The sequence below is a fragment of the Aptenodytes patagonicus genome, chromosome 4 (genome assembly GCF_965638725.1).
Source record: "Aptenodytes patagonicus chromosome 4, bAptPat1.pri.cur, whole genome shotgun sequence".
NCBI lineage: Eukaryota > Metazoa > Chordata > Aves > Sphenisciformes > Spheniscidae > Aptenodytes > Aptenodytes patagonicus.
The window spans coordinates 85,110,258-85,133,772 of NC_134952.1; the positions used below are offsets into that span (position 1 = coordinate 85,110,258).

The 23,515-nt window shown below is 42.6% G+C and overlaps 1 protein-coding gene across 8 annotated transcripts; it reads right to left on the minus strand.

The window, feature by feature from the left end:
• Positions 1-1,145: 1,145 nt before the first annotated feature.
• Positions 1,146-22,980, minus strand: RASSF6 (Ras association domain family member 6). Of its 8 annotated transcripts, none has more exons than XM_076337472.1 (11): positions 22,913-22,980; positions 17,966-18,055; positions 11,639-11,717; positions 10,287-10,438; positions 8,184-8,275; positions 7,554-7,738; positions 7,031-7,132; positions 5,735-5,786; positions 4,766-4,884; positions 4,583-4,680; positions 1,146-2,209 (listed from the first exon to the last, which is right to left on the minus strand). In XM_076337472.1, the coding sequence occupies exons 2-11, from the start codon at positions 18,034-18,036 to the stop codon at positions 2,134-2,136; spliced, it is 1,026 nt and encodes a 341-aa protein (XP_076193587.1). In that variant the 5' UTR covers positions 18,037-18,055; positions 22,913-22,980; the 3' UTR covers positions 1,146-2,133. The 8 variants fall into 8 exon arrangements, with proteins under 8 accessions (XP_076193587.1, XP_076193586.1, XP_076193588.1 ...); XM_076337471.1 differs by lacking the exon at positions 22,913-22,980 and adding an exon at positions 22,742-22,898; XM_076337473.1 differs by lacking the exon at positions 22,913-22,980 and adding an exon at positions 22,694-22,715.
• Positions 22,981-23,515: the final 535 nt, after the last annotated feature.

Below are 23,515 nucleotides of genomic sequence, written 5' to 3' on the forward strand. Positions count from 1 at the left end.
TAAAGAGGATTCAAGTATTTAACATCAGATGGTGGAAAAAAGGCTCAGTTTAGAAATTGTGTACAGACACAGCAGATTGGAGAACCTGTTTGAAAACACTCTTTTCCACGTGGTCTGTACTGTGATTTCTCTTAATCTCAGACCAAGGAATTATTAATATTTCCTATTCCAATATTTTCTTACTGCACCTTCATACCACTACTCGAGCTTTTACTAAATGGAACATATGACAGAAATAGCCTATTCTGCATACAAAGACTTAAATGCTTTTTACTGGTTCAAATGAGAAACAGGTGCCGCAGTGCGGGCAGAGATCACTGTAACACTGTGTTCTAATGAGTGTGGACTAACTTATTTCCCCGCTCATCAATTTGAGCTATCTGTCTCAATATTGCTTTGCAAATAGGTTCTGAGGGTTTGTTCCTTGTAGTAGTTTAAGCATGAACAAAGCCAGCAATCCTGACAAAGAGGTCTGTTCCCATTCTGACTCCAGCACCATTTCCGTAGTGCTTCAATACAGCCAGCCGGTGCTTCCATGACACAGCTGAAACTGACAACTTCTGCTCAGGTTTGGGTAAGAACTTGACTGTGGTCTACTTCAGACTTCACTGACATTTCACCTTACCTGACAAGTACAGCCTGTGATGTTCTAGGGCGAGTCCCATACCTCCTGAAACTTGGCTAACACGTATTTGAATGGGTCCCTAGGGAAATCTCAGTGACACTTGTGTGCATACTTCTGTTGCTTCTAGGAACTTACATTTGCACCTCTAAGGCAACTCTTATTTAGTACCATGCATCTTGACTGCTGAATTATTTATATTTCTCCCCTCTGTGCCCATAATTGTTTTCCTGTGTAGGATAATAAGAAGCTGTACATTAAAGTAAACCCCTTGCCCCAACCACAATAGCTTCAATTAGCACATTGACTTTTCATTTTTTAATTACCATCCAAGTAACATAATCTCAGGCTGTATAAAGTTTTTTACATTTGATTTATTCCACGTGGTTACTAGGTAACATTTTCTGCACATTGATTCCCTCCCTCTCACCGTGTTTGTCTTGTTATCTGCATAAGCCAAAGGTAGCTGCAGCAAAACACAGATACGATGTAAAAAAACAGACTAATACAGGAGGGCAGTGAATTGTGCACAAATTGGATTTTATTTACATCTCTACAATTTGAGCTTCAATATTCAGCATGACTCAACCAGACAGGACCCGATAGCTGGCTACTGTACACTGTGCTGGGGCCAAACTGTCCCAAAACTGCATCTGTGGGCAGGACACCAACCAAACCCTACCACGGGTGTGACCGTCAGCCTCTCTCAATCAACAGCTCTCATTTTCAAATGTAAAACACAGGAAGTAACATAGAATTGTTCGTTTCAACAACAAAAATGCCAAGATGCCTTCTAGGACCCAAACAAGCAGATGCAACAGTATTTAATTAAAGTTCTCACTTGGCATTTCAAGAGATATTTCAGCTATCAATTCCCTCTTACGTTTAAGAGCTGAGTAGCTATTAAGTGGGAGAGTTTCCATTTATATTTTTCTAACTGTAGCTCAGAGCTTAAGCAAGTTCGGCATTGACCAATCTGAAGCCAGTGGGATTTCGGGTGTCTCTTGCACAGGTTTGATTTTTTTTTTTTAAGGTAAGTGAAAAGCCTAACTGCAATCTTAGATACATAAATAACTTTTGCCACTAATGCAATTCAAGGTTTCCCTAGTAGAAGGAAAACAATATATTTAATTTCCCTATTTTCTGCACAATTAACACATTGGTTATTGCAGTATTTTTCTTGTATGCTAGACTTGCGGTAATGCTTTGTACATTAGTAAGTTTTAAAGCCTTGTGCTTTTCACAGGGTTTTTTTCCCCCATCTAGTTTCAAGCTAAAATCAGCATCTGTCTTTCAGCGCATCTAGTGCGTCTTCTTAGGTGGTTCCCAACTTGTATTCCAGAGCTGTAGCGGAGTGCGTTCCGTTTTGGTTGCATAATTTGCAAGAGAAACTTCAGCACTTTGAACACCCCTGTGCTTTCAGTGCTCTTCAGTCATGACACATTCAAGCAAACATACTGACTTTCCTTTGGCAAAGGCGGTGCGTGGGTATTCGCAGTAGGCCAGTCACTTCAGACTGTAGTCTCCGTTTTTTTAACAGTTCGACTATGAAGGTGCCGGCATATCATACTCTTCTCTTTTAGGTACCTGAGGTAAATAGAGTGCATTCAAGTAACACAGAATCCTGCAAAAATTGAACCCAAATTCTAACATGCGAGTTGAATGGTTGAAAAATGTTATAATGAAAGCTTTTCTGGTAGAAAATGACAATTGCTACTTATTTTTTTCTTTACATTTCCTGGCCACTTGGATTCAAAGCGATTATCAGATGGTCATTTGGTAACAGATCCACAGCTGGTATAGACTCTCATTGCTTTTGACCTCAGGACTCATTATATAATATGTTCAGAAACGTCCCCGAAGACAGGGCCGGGGAGCAGAATGAAGCCCCCATAATCCAAGGGGAGATGGTTAGCGACCTGCTGCACCACTTAGACACACACAGGTCTATGGGGCCGGATGGGATTCACCCAAGGGTACTGAGGGAGCTGGCAAAAGTGCTCACCGAGCCACTTTCCATCCTTTATCAGCGTCCTGGCTAACCGGGGAGGTCCCAGTTGACTGGGGGTTAGCAAATGTGACCCCCATCTACAAGAAGGGCCGGAAGGAGGATCCGGGGAACCACGGGCCTGTCAGCCTGACCTCGGTGCCAGGAAAGGTTATGGAGCAGATCATCCTGAGTGCCATCACGCGGCACATACAGGACAAGCAGGTGATCAGGCCCAGTCAGCATGAGTTTAGGGAAGGCAGGTCCTGCTTGACTCACCTGATCTCCTTCTATAACAAGGTGACCCACTTAGTGGATGAGGGAAAGGCTGTGGATGTTGTCTACCTAGGCTTTACTAAAGCCTTTGGCACCGTTTCCCACAGCATTCTCCTGGAGAAACTGGCTGCTCGTGGCTTGGACGGGCATACTCTTCCCTGGGTGAAAAACTGGCTGGGTGGCCGGGCCCAAGGAGTTGTGGGGAATGGAGTTAAATCCAGCTGGCGGCCAGTCACAAGTGGTGTTCCCCAGGCCTCCGTATCGGGGCTGGTTCTGTTTAATATCTGTATCAATGATCTGGACGCGGGGATCGAGTGCACCCACAGTCAGTTTGCAGACGACACCAAGCTGGGTGGGAGTGTTGATCTGCTCGAGGGTAGGAAGGCTCTGCAGAGGGATCTGGACAGGCTGGATCGATGGGCTGAGGCCCGACTAAGTGCTGGGTCCTGCACTTGGGTCACAACAACCCCATGCAGCGCTACAGGCTTGGGGAAGAGTGGCTGGAAAGCTGCCTGGCGGAAAAGGACCTGGGGGTGCTGGTCGACAGCCGGCTGAACACGAGCCAGCAGCGTGCCCAGGCGGCCAAGAAGGCCAATGGCATCCTGGCCTGTATCAGAAAGAGTGTGGCCAGCAGGAGCAGGGAAGTGATCGTGCCCCTGTACTCGGCCCTGGTGAGGCCGCACCTCGAATACTGGGTTCAGTTTTGGGCCCCTCACTACAAGAAGGACGTCGAGGAGCTGGAGCGTGTCCAGAGAAGGGCAACGAGGCTGGTGAAGGGTATGGAGAACAAGTCTTATGAGGAGCGGCTGAGGGAACTGGGGTTGTTTAGCCTGGAGAAGAGGAGGCTGAGGGGAGACCTCATCGCTCTCTACAACTCCCTGAAAGGAGGTTGTAGCAACGTGGGGGTCGGTCTCTTCTCCCAATAAAGAAGCGATAGGACGAGAGGAAAGGGCCTCAAGTTGCACCAGGGGAGGTTTAGATGGGATATTAGGAAAAATTTCTTCACTTAAAGGGTTGTCAAGCACTGGAACAGGCTGCCCAGGGAGTCACCATCCCTCGAGGTATTTAAAGGACATGTAGACATGGCACTTGGGGACATGGTTTAGTGGTAGACTTGGCAGTGCTAGGTTAACGGTTGAACTCCATTATCTTAAAGGTCTTTTCCAACCTAAACAATTCTATGATTCTAAACACCAGTGCATTTCTAACTTGTACCTGTTGTGCATTTTGAGCTACTGTCAGAAGAACTCATGCCATTTATCAGAAGTGAAGTTTTAAAGAGACATGAAGAATTTGGCACTAATCTAGCTTAAATGCTGTGCTACCTAAATAGTACCACAGTATGTACTGCATCTATAGTTTCCAAGGAAACACATAGCAGCAAGTAGAGACTGAGGAACCAGTCTAAGATTCAGAAGACAAACGCAGTAAAAAAAGTGACCCTGAGGGTCCGAATTTTCTAGCAAGATCGCCCTATTTGTACGTAGTCAGTATTTATTCTGGAGTCTAACAGCAACAGCTCATCTGGGTATGCAGTATATAGAAAGGGTTATAAATCCCACCAGGTTTCACTTTACTCACAGCACCGTGTTGTAACTGCAGTCTGCTACATAAATGCATTCACCTCTTGAGCCAACTCATAACTGTAAATGTTCTCATGGGCTCAAAGTGACCCCACTCATTTTACTTCTGTTTACCTTGCAATTGTCTGTTGAATCTCCTGTTCTTCTTCTTCATTTATTCTGTGCAGAATTGACTCCAAAAAGGGAAGATGAAATTGAAGATACTGAGCAACCTATCAAGATGACAAGAAATGCCCATTACCAAGTACACTAACTGGGAAAAATACTGTGAACTATAAGAATTGATGATATACGTACATCACTGCTTATCTCTTCCACATCCCTGTCCATGAGAAAGAACTTAGCAATCTTCTCTGAGGGACCCTGCAAGAGTCTGTGCAGTAAGGGAACGTCTCCACTCCTCAGCTGCTTTTTTTCTGGGATTTAAAGGCAAAAACATGATGCACGGAACATACAACAGTGCCTCTAGATACCTCATGCAATCAGTAGTCTTTTCTTGACAAAGATCCTATATTTGACTGATGTGCAATTATTAGATACCGAACAAGTCTAAGACAGATTAGCAGGAGGATGTGGCACCTAACTTATACTATGCATTTTGAAAGCAACTGGTAGATGCAACACAAAGGAGTTGCAGTTTAAGTAGCGAACTAAGCATTTAAGAGACCAATCCCAGGCCTATCAGCTTGACCATGACTCCCTAAAACAAAGCCTACTTCATAACTTTCAAACTATCAACTTCGCATTTGACATGCAAGGTATATGGCCATCAGTTCTCTCGCCCATTCTTTCAGGTAACCCTTTTAACAGAGATAAAAGTTTCTTTTTCCTGAAGGAATAGAGTAGAGACTGTTGCAGAAGTAAACACTTTCCGCTAAAAAATGAAAAGTTTAACTAGGCATCTGTGATCCAGGACTACCATCCAAAACTCTCAATTAAAATATCCCGTAACACTACCAGCGGGAGCCTGGCATGCCACAGTTGCAGTGTGGCTGTGCAGAACAGAAGTTAGAGCAGAAGAGCATCTTAAACACGGCCTTTAAATACAGGAAAAATGAAGGCCTGTTTAGCTGATCCAACCATACTGGCAGCACACTGAAAGCACCCAGAACACAGGTACTCAGGTTTTCCTCTGCATCAAAGGACCACACATCTCTACGGGGTCTCCAGGAAAGCCAAAAAAGCTACACTGCACCCACACTGTCCAAACAAGGACAGATGCCTGTAATGAATACTGTCACTTCAAGTTAAGCGGTCCACACTTACCTCCGGACGCATGGATAATGTATAGTGCAAATTCATGTGGGCTGTTTTCTATCTGTTAAACACAAACAAAAAAGTCTATTCAGACTGACTGATACTCTCCTAGCATTTCACTGCCAGCAGATACTCTGTGCTTCTCAACTCAGATATTTAAACTGAAGTCTGAGACTGGGATCCTGTCTGTAACAATGTTAAAAGATACTGGATTTGGATAAGATGGAAAGCTATGCTGCCATGTTCATTGTCCCTGTACCCCACTACCTCATGATTGCTCGTATTACCATATTGCCCAAATCAGTAACATACCTGCTTAGACACCACCACATCTTTACAGTCGTGTTTCCTTGGAGCATCCGTAACTACTTCACACAACTTGCTTTTCAGGTGACTTGCATATTTGCCAAGAGTATTACCATTAGGGTAACACCCTGAGATCTCTTCCTATCGACTTGCCTGCACAACCACATTCAGAAAATACCAGTCCTTTTGAAAACCTATTTTTCAACTTCATCTATACAACTCAGCAACCTGCTCTGTAATTCCATCCCTTATGTTATTATTCTTAGAAGACAACTTCTCCTTTTAGTATTACACTACCAAGGCTTACTGACTGTATGAAGTAATTCTGCAATAGCAAAGTCTCTAGACAACTTAAACAGAGAATTATCAAAAATTATACAGTAAGAAGCTACGTAGAAAATATATTGGAGACACATACAGCACCAATGTTAATACCCCATCAGAAATATATTTATCATCTCAATGGAAGAGGGTACCAAAGAAACACCACGAAAAAAGTCATTTCAGACAGTATGGCACTGATCTTGAGCACTAGTTTTAACTCTGACTTTCTGGAGCTTTCTACATGCCTGGATCTAACAGAACACAAATCCCAGCCACTCGGGCTAAAAGAGAATTCCCTTTTGTTTTAAGTAAAATTACTAGGGCCCATCACTAGAGGGAAGCACGGCCACGTGCATTAAACAAACATCCTTTCTCCGTGCTGGGAAATGCTGAAAGTGCAGCAGCTTTTTCCTCTCCTATGCGTGACTATCAAGAAGCTGTTCTCGAGTTCTTCCTTCACTGCACACTATATACCAAATATACCTTTTCTAGACTCAAATAGCCATGAACCATTTGTAAAATAAAGTTAACCCATTCCTTAAAAATGGCCCATGTGTTTTTCTATGCAATATCCCCTCCCAGTTATTTCCTGCCTTGCATGCAGCACTGGTGTGACACACTTGAGTTAACATTTCTAGAACACGGCTGCACTTGCTTCTGCAAACACACAGTTACCTTAAACTTCCGAAGCAATTGTTCTATTACTTGTCTTGTTCTCATCTGGCTGTTTATTCTTATTTTGGTTTCCGATCCAAAAGCTGGAGTAAAAACTGATGTCTGGAATAAAAACAGCAGCAAAAGGGCATGAGTATGAGGACTGCTGTACTCAATGGCTGGGACTCAAAAGGATATAAAGCAGCACAGCCCTGGTACAAAGCAAGCTGCCAGGTGTGCTGCCACTGTTGCCATAAAGCAAAGGGCAGACGGTGTCCTCAGGAGAGCACCCCTAGTACATAGGACCACTGTGGACCCCCACCGTGCAATGGCCACGCACACTTGAACCCACATTCTGGAGCAGACCCTGAAAACATACCCCAGGGGTTGAGCCCAAGGCCCAGTGACACCGGCCTGGCCACACAGTGGGGGAGTGCCCCTCTTGGCTAAGGGGGTGCAGGGGAGGTCCAGAAGCTTACTGAATATTTTTATCTGTCCCAGTACCCAAGCTGAGGTGATGAAAGACAAGCATAAACATTCGTACCTCATAGTTGTAGAAGTGGCCATTAATTGAAAACCTGTGAGTTTCTACTTCTGTCCTCACTACCATGGGGAACTCGGTCCTCTTCCGCACAGCTGCGGCATTGCTGATGGCCCTGGGCAGGGTAGCACAATCATGTTCCTGCTTGCTCTTGGACTTCTGAGTGTGGCTTTCGTAACATGAATAACCTGGACAAAATGAAACCGCTCAGCATATTGTACAGCTGCTCTACCCTCCTTGCCAGCACCCCTACATGAAGAAGGTTCCTGGTAGAGGGATTTTTTTTTTTTTTAATTTTTTGGGTGGTGGGGGGAGTGGGAGAGGAGCAAGGCATAGGCGTATGATGCAGAGCAATAGGCTGTCTGCAGCGGCCACAGTTTGCTATTTTGTTCACTTCTTTGGAATGATTTCTTCAGTGAAAGCGCCACCCACTAGCCCTAGCTGTTTGAAGAGTTATCTGCACAGCAATGTTTTTACCAACCAGTCACACATCAGTGTTTAACATCTATTACAGGCTAGTGAGACAGAGAAAGACTTCCCTGTACTGGTAGGGAAAGCCTAATGTGTCAAATTATTTTTGTACAGTCACAAGAAGGAAGTATTTTTAGTGAATGTAAGAGCACCGACACTAACTTTCCTCAAGGTTTGCCTTTTCTTCAGTAGATTTCAATGTCTCCCCGCTAATATGATGTAGATCATCAAATTCTCCCCAGCGTGTCATTCCCCTGAAATACCAAACATACATTGATAGTTGGTAACTCCTCATTAACTCAGTGATTTCAATTTATCCTGTAGCCAGGCTTCACGCAATGCATTCCTAGCCCTGTTCAAAGTTTTATAGATCACGACTACAGACTTCGATGTGGTATAGGAAGCCAGTAATTTTAGTTGGTCATAATAAAATTAGTTAGGAAAATATGGCTTAACTAGGGATCCTAAAATGATGTCTGGAATAAAAACAGCAGCAAAAGGACATAAGACAATCCTGTTTAGAGCCTGTTGAACATCCATCATAATGTCCCTTAAATAATTTGCAGTAATTCTTTATCTATTTTATAGCCATGCCCTGGATTAATCAAAGTTAGGATACCAGGCAGGCATATAGAAACACACACATATGGTGGTTTAAATAGTCAGAAGACGCATCGTGGCTGTTACACAGACAGGGACATCAAAGTTGAACTTACCGTACCAGCCCCTCACGCTATCCAAATCAGTTCTGTAGAGAAGCAGGGAACTCAATCCAGCCTGTTTTAGAACCCAACTTCCTTTATGCCAATACTGCCATAATTCATTGCATAAACTCTAACAGCAAGTCTTTGGCCAGTTACTGCTCTGACTGAGAATAAACCAATTTGTAGGAAAACATTAAAAATTCATTTCCTATATATATTCAAAAGAGTATTCAACTAACTCCAATGAACATGCCAAACGACCATCTCAGTTGCGTTTCATGCATTTAAAGAGTTCATTTAAGATCAAACAGTCAAGCTGCTCTGCATACCTTAAAGCATGTCAGGGCAGCCTCACATTTCTGTGATCATGAATTAATATTTACTTTAAGATTCAGATCTTCACCAGTCATAAGTTTTTTTAAGAAATAAAAGGCAAAGCATGACTTCAACTGCCAGACTGGACCCTATCCTACAGGCCACATCCACCCTGTACCAGCGGACCTTGCCAAGGTAAACAAAGAGAACCAGATTTGCCTGAGACTCGAGTTCTTCATTGGTTACTCCTGTCAGGCTACATCCCTTAATTTCAACAGCAAGAATTAGGGAGGAAGACTGTCCCTGACTTCACTGGAAGTCCACAGCTGCAGTGATGGTAGAATTAAATCAACAATTCAAACATGTACCACATGCAATTTAAGACAATGGATAATTAAGAATACAAGCTCTGAAATACAGAATTTATCAGGGAGTCAGTCAGGGTAAACATTGGCTCAGCCTCCATATTACGCAGTACTCAGCTTCAGCTTATCAGATACAAATCAAAATTCACCAACCGAGGCTTGGGAAATAGTGTTCAAAACAGAAACAAGAAATACTCACAGAACCTACATCAGTTTTTAAAGATATGGCAAACCTAGCAGGAGTCAGATCAGCACAATGCACTCAGATGTGAAATATCTTAGGCAGCAGCCTGAAGGAGCAGCTGATTGTGTGTATTTCTAAGGGGTTTCAACATTAGATTTTGCACAGACAAAGCCAGTGTTGATTCCCTGGGTTGAGCTTTGCCCTGAGAAGCAGTGGTGTCACACCTGAAGTACCTGGGAAGGTAACCTGCGATAGACAATCACTTAGCATGAACCTACCAGCTTTTTGCTTCATGCTGTAGAACATGCACCAACATGAGGTCTTTCAGGGGCTACCAATGTTATTAGGTGTACGTACATACATACATGTGGGGGGGTTGTCATTTTTTATACATGTAAATTTCCCCACTACTTGCATGGGAATAGTCAGTATCAACAAGAGCAGCCTCCTCCACCTTATCAACTGTTCTTAAGCTCAAAGACAGACAAAGATGCAACAAGGATGTTACAAAGATGCATCTTTCTGCCCAGCAGAAGCTGTTGAAGGACCACACCAGTTACAGAATACTGCTGTGCAAGCAACCACCACAGCCTTTGGGGAATCTGGGAAATACAACCAGCCATATCCATTGATGTCACCTACAAGAACTGTCTTGAAATACTAGCCTGCCTCCTTCTTATGGAAGTTAATACATTACCTTCTATTAGGGAACAAATCCACGTTCTCTGTTGACTTCAGGGTTACAAAAGAGGGTATCTGCTTCTCATCCTGAATTTTTAATCTGATAGGATGTCGGACTCCCCAAAATATTGACAAGATCCCTTCAATCAATGGTTTGCTTCCTTCTTGCTGGAAAAAAAAGGAATGAGTGCTGCATAATAATGAGTAATAATAATCAAGCAGTAATAATTGATTTCTCCTCAAAGTAACAGGAATACGATGAAATCGCTCAGGCCAACACAGCCCTGAAACAGGTCACCCAGAGAGGCTGTGTAACATCCATACTTAAATATTTCCGAAACAGCTAGCTAAAGCTGCAGCTGACCTGATCTCGCGTCAACATCAGTCTGACTTTGACGAGGAGGTTTTCCAACCAACACGTCCATAATTCCACACAATTTTAAGTCAAATCCTATTTCTTCTACTTGGATGACTAGCGCTTCTGAAACCAGGGTGCTAAGAAGGTGAAGTGGAAGAACAACTGCTGGTAAAGGAGGAAGAAGCAGTTAATGAAATAGTCCTTGTTGATGCAGGGCACTGCATCAGTCCAAACCACTGTATTGGTCCCCATTCTTGCTGACAATACAACACTGTCACTGCAGAACGAGCTGGGATAGAGAAGTGAGGGTTCCCCTTTTTCAGACCATTTTTGCCCAGAATTGGTCTAATGTCCTTTTGGGTCTAGGTATCAGCAAAACAAATGCAGCTTGTGAAGGAGAAGGAGATTCAGACCTCTAAGCCAGGGACTCTGTGGGATGAGAGACAGGATTCGTGATTTCATCTGTCCTTCAGCTCCACAAGGCCTTCTGGTCTCCACAAGCGATGCACTCCTGGGGCCACGCTTACAACCATTTCCTCTGTACTAAAGGTTCACATTCGAGGAGGGAGCGGTAGTCTCTCCTTGACCCGAGTGACAGCAGTCCTGCCATTACACGCTGTGGGCTCAAGCTGAAGAGGCAGGGGGGAACTGCATCCCACAGAAGTATTTGCAGTACTACTCCCTCCCAGCTAACAATACGAGACTTGAGAGATCAACCTAAAGAAGGAATTCCTGTGATACGCTAAGGAATGGGATGGCAAGGAGATCACACTGTTAAACATCGAAACTCTCACTAGTCTGAACATATCTATTTCTGCTCTGTTCTCCTCACAGCATTTGACTCTAGCACTTGCTGTGGCCTTTTTATTAGTGACATATTCCATCTAATATACTAACACAAAACAGGTATCCTACACTATTCAGTCTAGCCACATTAAACATCAGTGCCCATTAGTGCTTTTCCTACTATTACACTGTGCTTTTTGTATTATTTTTACATAGATACTTACCTGATTATGTGACAGTTGCAGATTTTCTTGATCAGAATAGTAGGAGTTATAAGTCTTCATAAGAGAACTGAGCTGCTCTCTGGAACAAAAGACCACAATGAAAAGAATAATTTTTAAACATCTCTATCACTGTAAAATCCAGGTGCTAAGATGCAGGGTAACTGCCTGTATCGGTGTTACCACTGCATCTTTGTACAGGTTTGTTCATGATTAATACATTATTTTCCAGGAGTAAAATTCTGTCAGGATACTGGGTTGCTTTTAAGTTGCTTCTTTGAAGACCTGATACACAGAGGAAATGAGTCACAGTCTAATGTGACATTAATAACACTGCCCTAGAGTAACTTGTACTTTGGACTTCTGTTATAGTCACGAGGGGGAAGCAAACAGGAACAACACTCCCATACACCAATGCCGCAGGTTATTTTAGTTAGGTTACAATTTGTTTTCCCCACATGATGGTTTTTATACCCCACATTGGGTTTTTATATTTTTACAGATAATCTTCTTACTTCAAAATATCTACAGTATGCCTAGATGAAACATTTCACTTTCCTTCTGCTTGAAACGTAACAGCTTTGTACTAAGTCTTTGCTCGGAGGAGAAAAGAAGGAGATGAAGAGAACCTCTGCCAACAAGCAAGAATTACAAGCCTGCCCATCATCTCAGATTTCAAACAGAAATTCATGATGCAATTAAAAAAAACAGCATAACATTCTGCTTTGAAGTGAGGCAAATGAGATTTGAAGTCTCTGCATTGAGACAGGAAGGTAATGTGAGGCACACTGGTGCTAATCATGTTTAAAACCTAGTATTTAAGAACCACCACCAGAGATAGCTATGCCTGTCTCCGCCCTTGATAAATTCACAGCACTGCAGAAGAAGGTTTCAGAATATGTTAGAAGTTTGATGGCATTTCAAACTAACCAAATTACAGCTACCGCACATCCCAGTTTCTAGACCACAGCCACCTCCTTCTCCCTTTGGCAACTTTGTCTGGAAAGAACGAACTTTAGCTACTGTATTTTAACTACGTGATTTCCAAACCTCCTGGGAAATTTCAGAGACTGGGCTACTCAACATCCTGAAATCCTGAGCAGGCTGTGGGTGCACAGGCAGCACTCCTGCAGCAGCCCAGGTGGTTTAAAGTCATAGTGCAGGGCAACACCAGCTCTCCACCAACAGCCGGTGCAAACACCGCTCCCACCTGAGCTAACAGCAGCAGTGCTGCTGACAGCCCACGTCACTGATGTGCCCATATAGCCTTTGTAAGTGGTAAGAAGCAATAAATGGCACGTTGCACAAACACAGGCTGAGGGCTGACTGCTTCGGCACCGGCACTGTGGAAAAGCACCTTCTGGTTACTGCCAAGCAGCTGCTGATGTCAGCATGTCAGCCATGCCATGCTCTCGTTTAATAAGTAACCGCCATACAAGGAGATACCCACAGGCATATCCTCTTCAGAGCAAGGCTGCTTAAATTACAGATCAAGGCCAAATTTCGTCAGAGTACTCTGCCTTCTTAGCACTACTTTTGGAGAAGGATACACACCAAGTTGACAGAGTCCAAAGAAGAGCTGGGAGAGTGATAAGCGGCACGAACCATGAAGACAAAAAGCAAGTTGCAGCACAGGCTAAGGAGGACTGAAAAAAGACAGAATTAAGTCATATGTATTTCAGGACCATCAAGAATGAAATGCTCTCCCCCACACCAATTCGACAGCAAAGATTTGGATTGTAATTCAAGAAAGCAATTTCCACCAGCAGAGATAGTTAAGCATGGGAAACAATTGCATATGAATTCTTCCTCACAGACAATCTTTAAGCACTGAAACAACTATCCATCAAGATGGTTTTATGTGCTGTCTTGCAGCAGTGAGTGAAAACACCAAGTTTGTTTCCAAATAGCGTCTATTATTTCCATGTTTTTGTCTAGTATGAGATATTTTAACAGCTGAACCACAGGCAAGGCAGCATTTGCAAACTCTTCTCACAGCTAGTTCCACAGAGACCTACCGAAACTATTCAAGACCCATGTACAATTAGAAGTACTATTAGAACTCCTACACCAATTTTAAGTAAAAAAACCAAAAAACCTCTACCCCAAAACCAAAACCAAGAATTGACTTCTAGCACAGTCACTGAAAAACAAATCACACATGGCAATGACACTCAGTAGAAATTACATTTTAATATTTCAACAGTCAGAGTTCACCAAGAAGATAAAAGAAGTTATGTCAGAGGTGCAGGAATACATGGACCAAGGCTATATGCAAAGTATTACACACCACCTTCTGAGAGATACATTCAGAGAGGAACTTTACAGTACAGCCTTGGGGCATCAGAAACACTGGCATGAAGAGTTTCAGCAGAATTTAACAGTTGTTTTCCTGTAACAGTCACAACACACCCATGTCCCAGAACACAAGGATGTTATCAATGGTGACAGTGGCACCCTTATCAGAGATGACAAACCTAAGCGTGATCTCTCCCTTAGGAACAGGATCAGCTTGTCCATCACTGCAACGCAGTTCAGAAGGGTATTTTCAGGGGTGAAATAAATACTATTTTATAGCATCTCTCTCTGATCAGGTCGGGACTCAATCTACTCAAACTGACTGTTTAAATAGCTGCACAGTTCACTCTGTCAACTTAAAAAATGAAAAAGTCAGTGTTGCTCAGGGGATCTCGCCTAAGATATTAAGAAACTCCAAGAAATCAGTGCAAGAGAATAGGAAAAGGATGGATTATGCAAAGGAACACCAAACATTTTGGTTGGAAATGGCTATGCATGATTTTAAGCGTACCAATTAAATAACAGAAGTATCTTCCCCTGGGACTGTCGTAGTCTTACTCCAGCAGCGTACACCTTTTTCTGTGGCTTACAACACACGCGCTCTTCTTCCACCTTCAGCCTGCCCTGTCCACAGTCTCTCCGAGAGCTCAAAGCAGGTGCCTCACACAGGATTGTGTTTCTCAGTCACCTCTTACCTTTTATACCTATCCAAAGCTTCTGGACAGCATGATATCTCTGAATAAAGCTAAGCAGAACTATATCACTATGCTAGTCTCTATACGGGATAGAGACCTGTAGCACCTGCTTCTTCCTTCAGGTCAAGGAAGGCAGACATCTGACACTGCATCAAAGCAGAGTGCCCAAGTGGGACTGATGGACGTGGCTCCCTGAGAGCCTGACATTGAGCCGGGCCAGCGGGAACGTGGCCTTCCCCCAGGCTTGGCTGCTGACACACTGGAGAGGAAAGCTGGGGGAGCAGGGAGGCCAGTTAACATGTATATGCTGTGTTTGGGGCAGAGGGGCACACAGACCGTGCAACTGAAGCGCTTTCCCCGGCATACCCTATCCCTCCCTTGCTCCACATAATATACTGAACTTGGCAGTGCCCTGTTGCTCGGTGAGCCTTTTCCCGTAGTGAGAAAGATGATAAACAGGACTTCTAGTCAACAGGTAACATTAGGACAAGGACTGCACCGCTAAACTCAACAAGGTTAACTGTATTCCCTTCTAACACTCTGGGTCTAAATTATTGGCTTCAACTTACTGCAACTCTGCAAAAAATATTTAAGTGGCTTTATCAACTAAGTGCTGGGCTCTGAAACAGCATTTTCAACATTTAGGTCAACTCACTTTGATTTTAAATCCTAGTAATACAGGTGGTGAAAGCCTTTCTTTCCATTGTGTTGGAATAGCTCATTACAGGTTCTTCATGTCTTGTGAGTTATGAGGGATTGTATTCAGGTGACCCCACCAAAAGGCAAAGTTTTAATGGAGTTAGATATGAATCAGATACAAGTGAAATTTTCAGCACGCTGGCTAAAGGTAATCAAGATTAAGCACATCCTGCCCTCATACACAGACAAAATACAGATGCAATGCAAGATTAACATGCAAGTAGGAGATCGGTAGTTTTGTTGGACAGATGTTGCAATAGACCTGCTGATCCTGCTCGCGAGGTGTTTAAAACAAGTCTTTTTATACTTTGCAGCCTAATACCTTTGGCAATCATTTTATGGACAGCTGTTATTTTGCAAGCTTTTTGCAGGTACAAAGTTGGGGAGATCTGTTCCCTGAAGACAGAGTAGGAATACCTAAGGACTCAGGTCACACTCTGAGGCCCATCTATTACTCTTAGTCCACACTGGCTGCAAAGGCCAATAAAATCATAGGCTAAAAGCACTAAGTGATGCAGTAAGCGTTCTCTGAGGCAGATTCCGTTTCTCAGAGCAAGCTCTGAAGATTGGCACTCAGTTTCTTGCCTTGTCTAGAAAAACTTCCCATTAACTTCCACAGAAGTTTGCACAAATAAATCCTTCAGGTTTCAGTCTTGCATTAGTGCAACCAACCCTGACGAATCATCCAAGCCATTAGAAAAGCCCTGAGGGACAGATTTTACAGCAGCTCTCACTGACTTTTTTGTCCTTGTGTAGTAGAGAGACATTAGAAAACAAAAATCTTTGTTCTTTTAGCCCCAGAAAGAAGTAACACATGCACCAGCCTACTAGTTCCGAAATGAGTCTTAGTAACACACCTTCACTATGAAGGTCCAAAGACTGCCCTAACCAAGAGGCAGATGCTCATCCCTTCAGAGTTACCCTGCCAGAAAATCAGCAGCTCTGTTGTGTTGCAAGACCGGTCCTCACAGGACAGCTTTGTGACAACAGCTAAATGCAGCCATTAACGGAAGCCAAAGCTAAACAACTGGTAGAACAACTTAGAAACAAACCCCCAAAAGGTAACATTCACTGCAGATTCACAACTTCCTTCAGTAATGAAGGCAGGAATCAAGGGAGCTGTAAGGTCAAGTGCCCCGGTGGTAAACCACAACAGAGCCCAGATCACATTCACTCGAAACACTAGCCCAGGACGATTCACCTATGTCCTCTTCTCCCCTGAGCTCTACATATTTATCCACGGATATTTAGAGCAGTTATGCCTAACAACACAATAGTTCAGCCAGCCAAATAATCCAACGTGCTTTGGTCAGCCTTTTGATCCAGCCATTGTGCAATTCCCCAACAGCAGGCTTGCCATGTCAGCAACATCTGCATGATACAACTGAAAGGTGTAATGTAACAGCAGATTCAAGGTACAGATGAGGGACGATAGTCTGGAAATTGCTTTGGAAGCAAGCTTCACTGCATATGGAATATGTTAGTGATTCTTGAAACACTTTTTTTAGCAAGGCAAAGAAACTTAAGCAGTACTTTAAACCATGTCTGTAATGCAGAAGGGTCTCGACCAGAATCCACATTTCACCACTTTAATAGACAAATATGTAGGGGAACGAAAACAGACATAGCTTCATCTGGTACATTTCCAAATACTTTTGTATGCCAAGTATATGAAAGTTCACACAGATTAATTACCTGCGACATAAAAGCACTATGTCCCAAATCAGTAGCAGTATAAAAAGAATAACTCTTTAGAAGGGGAGGGATGCATTTATTGCCTATGCACTTTGCGGAAAGCTCTGACACCCTTCCTTAAAAAGGGAGAAGTCAACAGCACTACTCATGCCATGTCTAAAAGTATTGGGATTCAGATGCAAACACTTACCGCAGCATGAGAAAAATCTACCACAGGCCCCATCCCTGAGTGCACTTACAGTTAGCTTCTTCCCACAGAAACATCAAGAGGGATGGAAACGAAGTGAGAAAAGAGCCCCCTCTTCCAGCTCCTGTGCTCTGGTCAACAAGTGAAAAATTAATCCCCTAAAACGGGGATGGAGCTATACGCCAGGAGACTCAGGGTTTATAGCAGCATTAGGAAAATTTCGTACCAGCTGATTTAACTGTGGAAAACCATCCCACAAAATAGTTTGAGTGCAATTCCAAGCTTTTTACAAGTAGTTTAAAGAACCACTTTCACTCACCACAGAATAGGGCTGGCAGCCTGGTATATCTTTCTGCAAAGAAACCCTGCCATCTGGGACTACAGACCAAACCCCATGCCTCAAACAAGTAGAGCTCAAGTTAAACACCAGAACTCATGCTCCCAGAGCTCATTCCAAGAGATTTCAAAGACAGGAAGGTTACCTTCTCAAATTTGGCATTTCATTTCAGTATCCTCTAAAATTGCTGTTCTACCTAATGAAGAAGATCCACAGAACAGAAGTTTTAATGCTCTGTTCTTTAAAATCCATATAAAGGGCAACTTGGTTCTGTAGACTCTTCACAGAAAGCAAGTTGTAGGAATTGCTGCTGATACAGGCTCAGCTCTCTATAGGAACCCCTGTTAATGAATAAATATTGAGTAACTTGAAAGAAAGCAGCAGTCCGTTTTTTGTTTTTTTTTTTTTTAAGAATTTACCTGGTTATGAACTTCTTCTCATTGATGGAAACAGAAGGTAGATGCTGTGCTTTCATACTCACTTTCTTCATTTATTCAGAAGAGATGAATCTAAACAAAAGGTTGAAAAATAATTATATCCACTAATGCCACTAAGGAAGACTAAATGGTGAATGCTACAAAGCCTTAGCTTACCAAGTAAAACAGGCTCCGACACTCACAGTAAAGGCTAACTATACCATAGCTTGACTACTTTGTACTCAGCCATAATACCCAAATATTTCCCACTCCCAGTGAAAAAGCCATAAGCCATTCCCACCAAGTATATTACAGTACCTTAAATCCCAAGTACTACATGTACCGGGACCTTCTCAAGTAGTTTTAGGACTACTCCACAACGCCATGATTATGCTTCACTTGTTAGTAGACTGAGACTGCAACCCATTTACTGGTTAGGATTCTTTTTACTTATGGATAGAGCATTGCCCAAGGTCACCAAAAAAAGTGAGTCAGCAAGCCACCCTTAACCAGGTTCATAAAACTAGACAAGAGAAGGAGAAGTGTTGATCATTGGCAGAGTCCTACAGCACACAAAGAAAGCAGCTGAGATGTTGAAGAGAGAACAAGGCTATAATTAAAGTGATGTAGCAATATAATTTACAGATCACCATATAGTGATTCCAGCACATAGTGTAGGCAACAAGCCAGACCCATGAGACTCCAACAATGTATTCTTCAATAACCTTAATTATGGATTCTTGGCTCCTTTCATTCCCCCTCAGGTACAAGAACAGGAAGACTGAGGAAAGTAACTGAAGAGGCTCAGAGATTAAAGATTGACAACTGATACTGCACTGAAAAAAACCGTAGTCTCAGCCCAAGAAGTGGCATCACACAGATATGTGGAAAAAATTCATCCCACTGAAAGCAGTAAAAACTTCAAGGACTGCATTAGCAGTTTATTATTCCACTTTTATTTCTCTTAGGCATGACGACAGAGGAATTTGCCTAACAGCACTTAATGTCTCTTCTCCCTTATGCGAAGAGATTGAGTCAAGTCTGATTTCAGACAGCATGGGACAGAGCCTGGTCAAAGACATCTGAAAAGTAGTTTATTGCCTACAGTACTAATGACAGGTAGCCTTCAGAAAGTGAGTTTATAAGAGAAATTCAAGCTTGGAAAAAAATCATGGCTAGCTAAAGATTTAGTGCCTAGCTTCTGCGCAAATGATCCTACACTACTGAGCTTCTTTTGCAGAAGTTGCTTAAGTCATAGATGAACTACTTCTAAAAAATATGCGGACAAACAAGAAGTTTTGCATAAAAACCACATAATCTTCAACATTCAAAACATATAGGAAGTTATTTCACAACCTCTAAAGCCGGAGTGCACTACCAACATGAGCTTTACACAAGCAGCTGGGGTTTCTAACAGTGCTTCATCAGTAGCTCACCGAAATGAGTGGGAAGGATCCCACATACCCACTGTCCTTTGGGTGACATCCATCAAGGCAAAAACATACCTGAAAGCCAAATAAGCCCAGGGACTTCTGTACAGACATCACTTTGTATATAAGGAAAAGATTCCTGTACGCCAGTATAATAGTGTTTTTTCTTTGCCTCTGAAATGAGTTCAGTAACCATTACCCACACCTTGAAAAGTGCTTTTATGTGATTTACTAATACCTCTAACTGAATCAACTGCCTCTGCCAATGTAATTTCAAAACAATTTTAAAAGATGCAGAGGAGTTTGTGTGCATTGGCATCTGAATATCTGGATATACACTTAAGCTTCCTCCCATCTGTCAGGAGACAACATGTTAAGAGCAGCAGATACCCAGGTCACCACTATTAAACACAGAGCAGTGACTCTAGCAAGCTCTAGCACCGCTTCGCTGCTCATGTTGCATTCTTTTCAATAGAATTTGACCTTAAAATGATCCATATGAAAGACAAAGCTGATCTCTACAGATTGAGAGAAGTGATCTTTACACAAGAACAACGATTATTGCTGAAGTACCTGTTTCGTTGCACAGCAAATGGCTCTTACTGAATTATTAGCCTTAAAAACCTTGAGAATATCTTAAATCAGCTGGATACCATTAAAGTGCTGACAAGGAAACCAACTGGAAGAGTAGTCGGTGATGGGAACAACTCAATTCTTCACCAACGCCTCCCCCTTTTCTCTCCCTCTCTGCCCCATTAGCCTGGGCAGAGACTGGCCTTTTCTCCTATAGCTGGCACAGAATCACAAAAAATGCTCATTACATTTTCCTCAGTTATGGGACCTGTTCTGCTTATCAGGCTTGTACAAAACAAGTCCACACCTCCAGCTCACGCTAGAGATAACCCACTTCTCCCTGTACCCTTCCTATAGGTACACTTTGGCTATACGCATCTTGCGGCCCTTATTTTTGTTTAACCCCGAAACCTGCGGGTTGAGAGTGTGCAGCGACTTCCCCAGCACAACTATTTGACACCACACACAGTATATTTACACTGGCGCTCCATAAATCCACAAAGCATCACATTTTCTATCACCTCCCAATATTTTTTAGTTTTCCATGTCATTTCCCTGTAGTTCTTTTGAAGAAGCAAACAGGAGAAGTGCAGTGTGTTTCTTCCATTGTTCCCTTTGATTTGAGCTAACAAAAATATTCTAATTTTCCAGCTCTTCCAACGGTAGATAATTGTGGCCATCTATTCAAAGCTATCTCCTGACTTGCTTAGCATCAGACAGGTGTCTTCAGCATTATGTTTAACTGGACTAGAACCACAGAATTCTCTCAGTTACCTAAGACCTTGAAAGCGGGACCTTGGCTCGACTAACCTCCCGGCCTGAGACTTAACCGAGAAGAAACGTTATGCTTGGACGAAGACTGACTGAAGCCTAAAATACTTTTGGAACAAAAGAAAAAGAAACAAAAGGGAATGACAGGAGTAAATCAGAAGCAGGGCAGATGCAAAATGACCAACTCAAGAGGAAGACTGCAACTATTGAAGAAGTCTAAGAAAAGGAAAGGGAAGCAAGACCGCTACACGATCCCAAAGCCGTGAGAGAATCAATAGCCACATCAGGGCACAAGACATCTCAGAGGTAGTGAACTTCACTTTTCTTGAAGATTTATATCTTACCTGAAACGTTTTTTTCCGAGAAAAAGTCAAAGTGTTAGTGGAGACGCAGATGAGAGGACTTGTTTAATTTTATTAAGTAGAGCGATTTTTTTTTTTTTTTAAACTTACTTGCTTAAGGGGACAGCACAGGGAAAGGACAGTGAAGGAATGACAAAGCAAAGGTAAGAGCAAACAGCCACACAGATTTTTCACTCAAGGATGAAAGGAGGGAACTGTAGAGGAGGGCTGGAAGGAGAGGGACACTCAACATCCAGAGCTAAGCTAAGGAGGAGCAGCAAAGCAGCATTTTGATTTATATTTAACAACCTGGATGTGCTTTTTGGCACATCCATATACTAAGATAAGAACTGCAGAGCGAGCTGTGTGCTATGCAGGGCTCCTACCAGCGTTAGGAAAAACTAAAAACCCAAACCTCCCCAAAGATTTCTAGGTATTTTGACCCAGTGCTTCCCAAAGCTGTTCCAAGGACACAGCAAGTCAGGAGGGGGTGAACCTTCTCAGTTTCTCATATAGAAACCACAAGGCTCAGCTGTCTATTTACATAGCTATGGACAATGTACACATCTAATATTTTGTACAGGACAAGGAGCTTTGCACTGGAGGCACAATAGTACATAAACACAAGTCATTTCCTAAACTCAGAGGTGTCTGGTATTTAGCAACATTTTGGACTATTATCTGTTACTATAAAAATGAGTTTAGGGTTTCTTCACATCCGTAAGAAATTCAGTATCAGCAGAGTAAGTTTAGTAAACTTAGTCTTTAGCTAGTCACACCCTCTAGTTATATGAGCCTTCATGTCAGACTTTTCATTGGGTTTTTGTTTTTTTTGGTAGATGTCCTCACTACCAAAGCAAAGGTCTAATCAACATAAAATACTTACTGCAAACACTTGCATTTTCCCCACTGAAAACAAGGAGGCTTTTTCCTTTGTCTTGCAGACTTCTTTACCGTTGATTTTAAAAATTAACTTCTACAGTACAGAGCAGTAACAGCAGTACTTGAATGCAAAACACTGTGTAAGCCCTCTGCTCAGACAGGTTCAGAATGGGCTTTACTTACTGAAACCGAGATTAAGTTACTATTTAGCTGTGACTATGGCCCCTTAACTTTCTGAGTCACAAAGGAAGAGATACACAAACTCCCTCCCTTAACACAAACTACGATAGAGCAGGGCTTGCACCAAAGGTATTTATTTCAAACACTAAGTAAGCTATTATTATGAAGAGAAGTTACTTTCTATTTCAGGTTGCTTAGGAAAGATAGCTTTTACCCACCAAAAAGAACAGACAAGGTCACCGATGTAACCTTTTAAATCACACCAGTGATTGAATGAAGGGCAGCAAAGGCTTATGCCCACGTACATGCCGAGCAGCAGCACTACCTATTATCTGCCCATTTTAATCACAAGTCTGACTCACACAAAGCCACCTCGAGATTTAGGAACTTCTTTGACAAGAACTTCTGACCCAACATTCCTCCTTCCCTCCAGCACCCTCATTACCCGAAAGGAATTTGACTTGAGTTCTGGGTGACTGCGAAGGACCTTGCTTTCTACTGACGCTGCAGGTTACACAGCAAGCAGAACAGCTCCAGCTTTATGTTTCACTTACCTGTACATACGATCAGAGAAGGAAAAGCAGAGGATGAGTCTCACATACCTTTCACGGAGCCCTGGATAAGGCATGACAGCATTGCACTGGCTGACAGCTACCTCTGCTACTTCATGGAACCCACAGAGCTGTTAATTACTACTTTGCTTAACAAACTGGGAGTGCTGGAAACCCAGGACACTCCCCGCACCTCAATGCATGTCGGGAATATTTACCTACCCGCTTTCCTTCCTCCAAGCAGCTGACAGGAGCACTCCCTTAGTCACTGTTACACCTACAGGGAGGCTCCAGTTAACACTTTAATCTCTAACTTCATAATGAGGGGCAACCTGCTGACTCCTAGTAATTATTTGCTGACAGGGCACACCCTGAAACATCCTGTGCTGAATGCACTGTTATGCTTTAACCTCTTCTCATCTGTTTTCTAATCCATTGGATAAAGGCATTTTTCCTTCTCCAGATATACGCCAGTCTTCAGTGTTTAGTGGAATGACCAATACATACAATCATATCATGCCTAAGTATAAATATATGGATTTATAACATTATGACAAAAATTCTGACAACACAACTCGATCACTTAACCACATACAGCTTTACATTCCATTTCTTGCTTAACTGTATAATAGCCTTATGAATATTATTCATTGGGCAAGAGTTGTGTCTGTAAGAGAGAACGCATCGCTGCTTAGCTTAATTGCTCAGCAGCTAATTGTATAAGCAGATGTTTAAGCTGTAAAAAATATTTCAACCAACACATACCTTCCAGTTTCCTACTGTTTGCCCATCCATTTATAGCAATTTATTCCAGTTTTAGGCTTG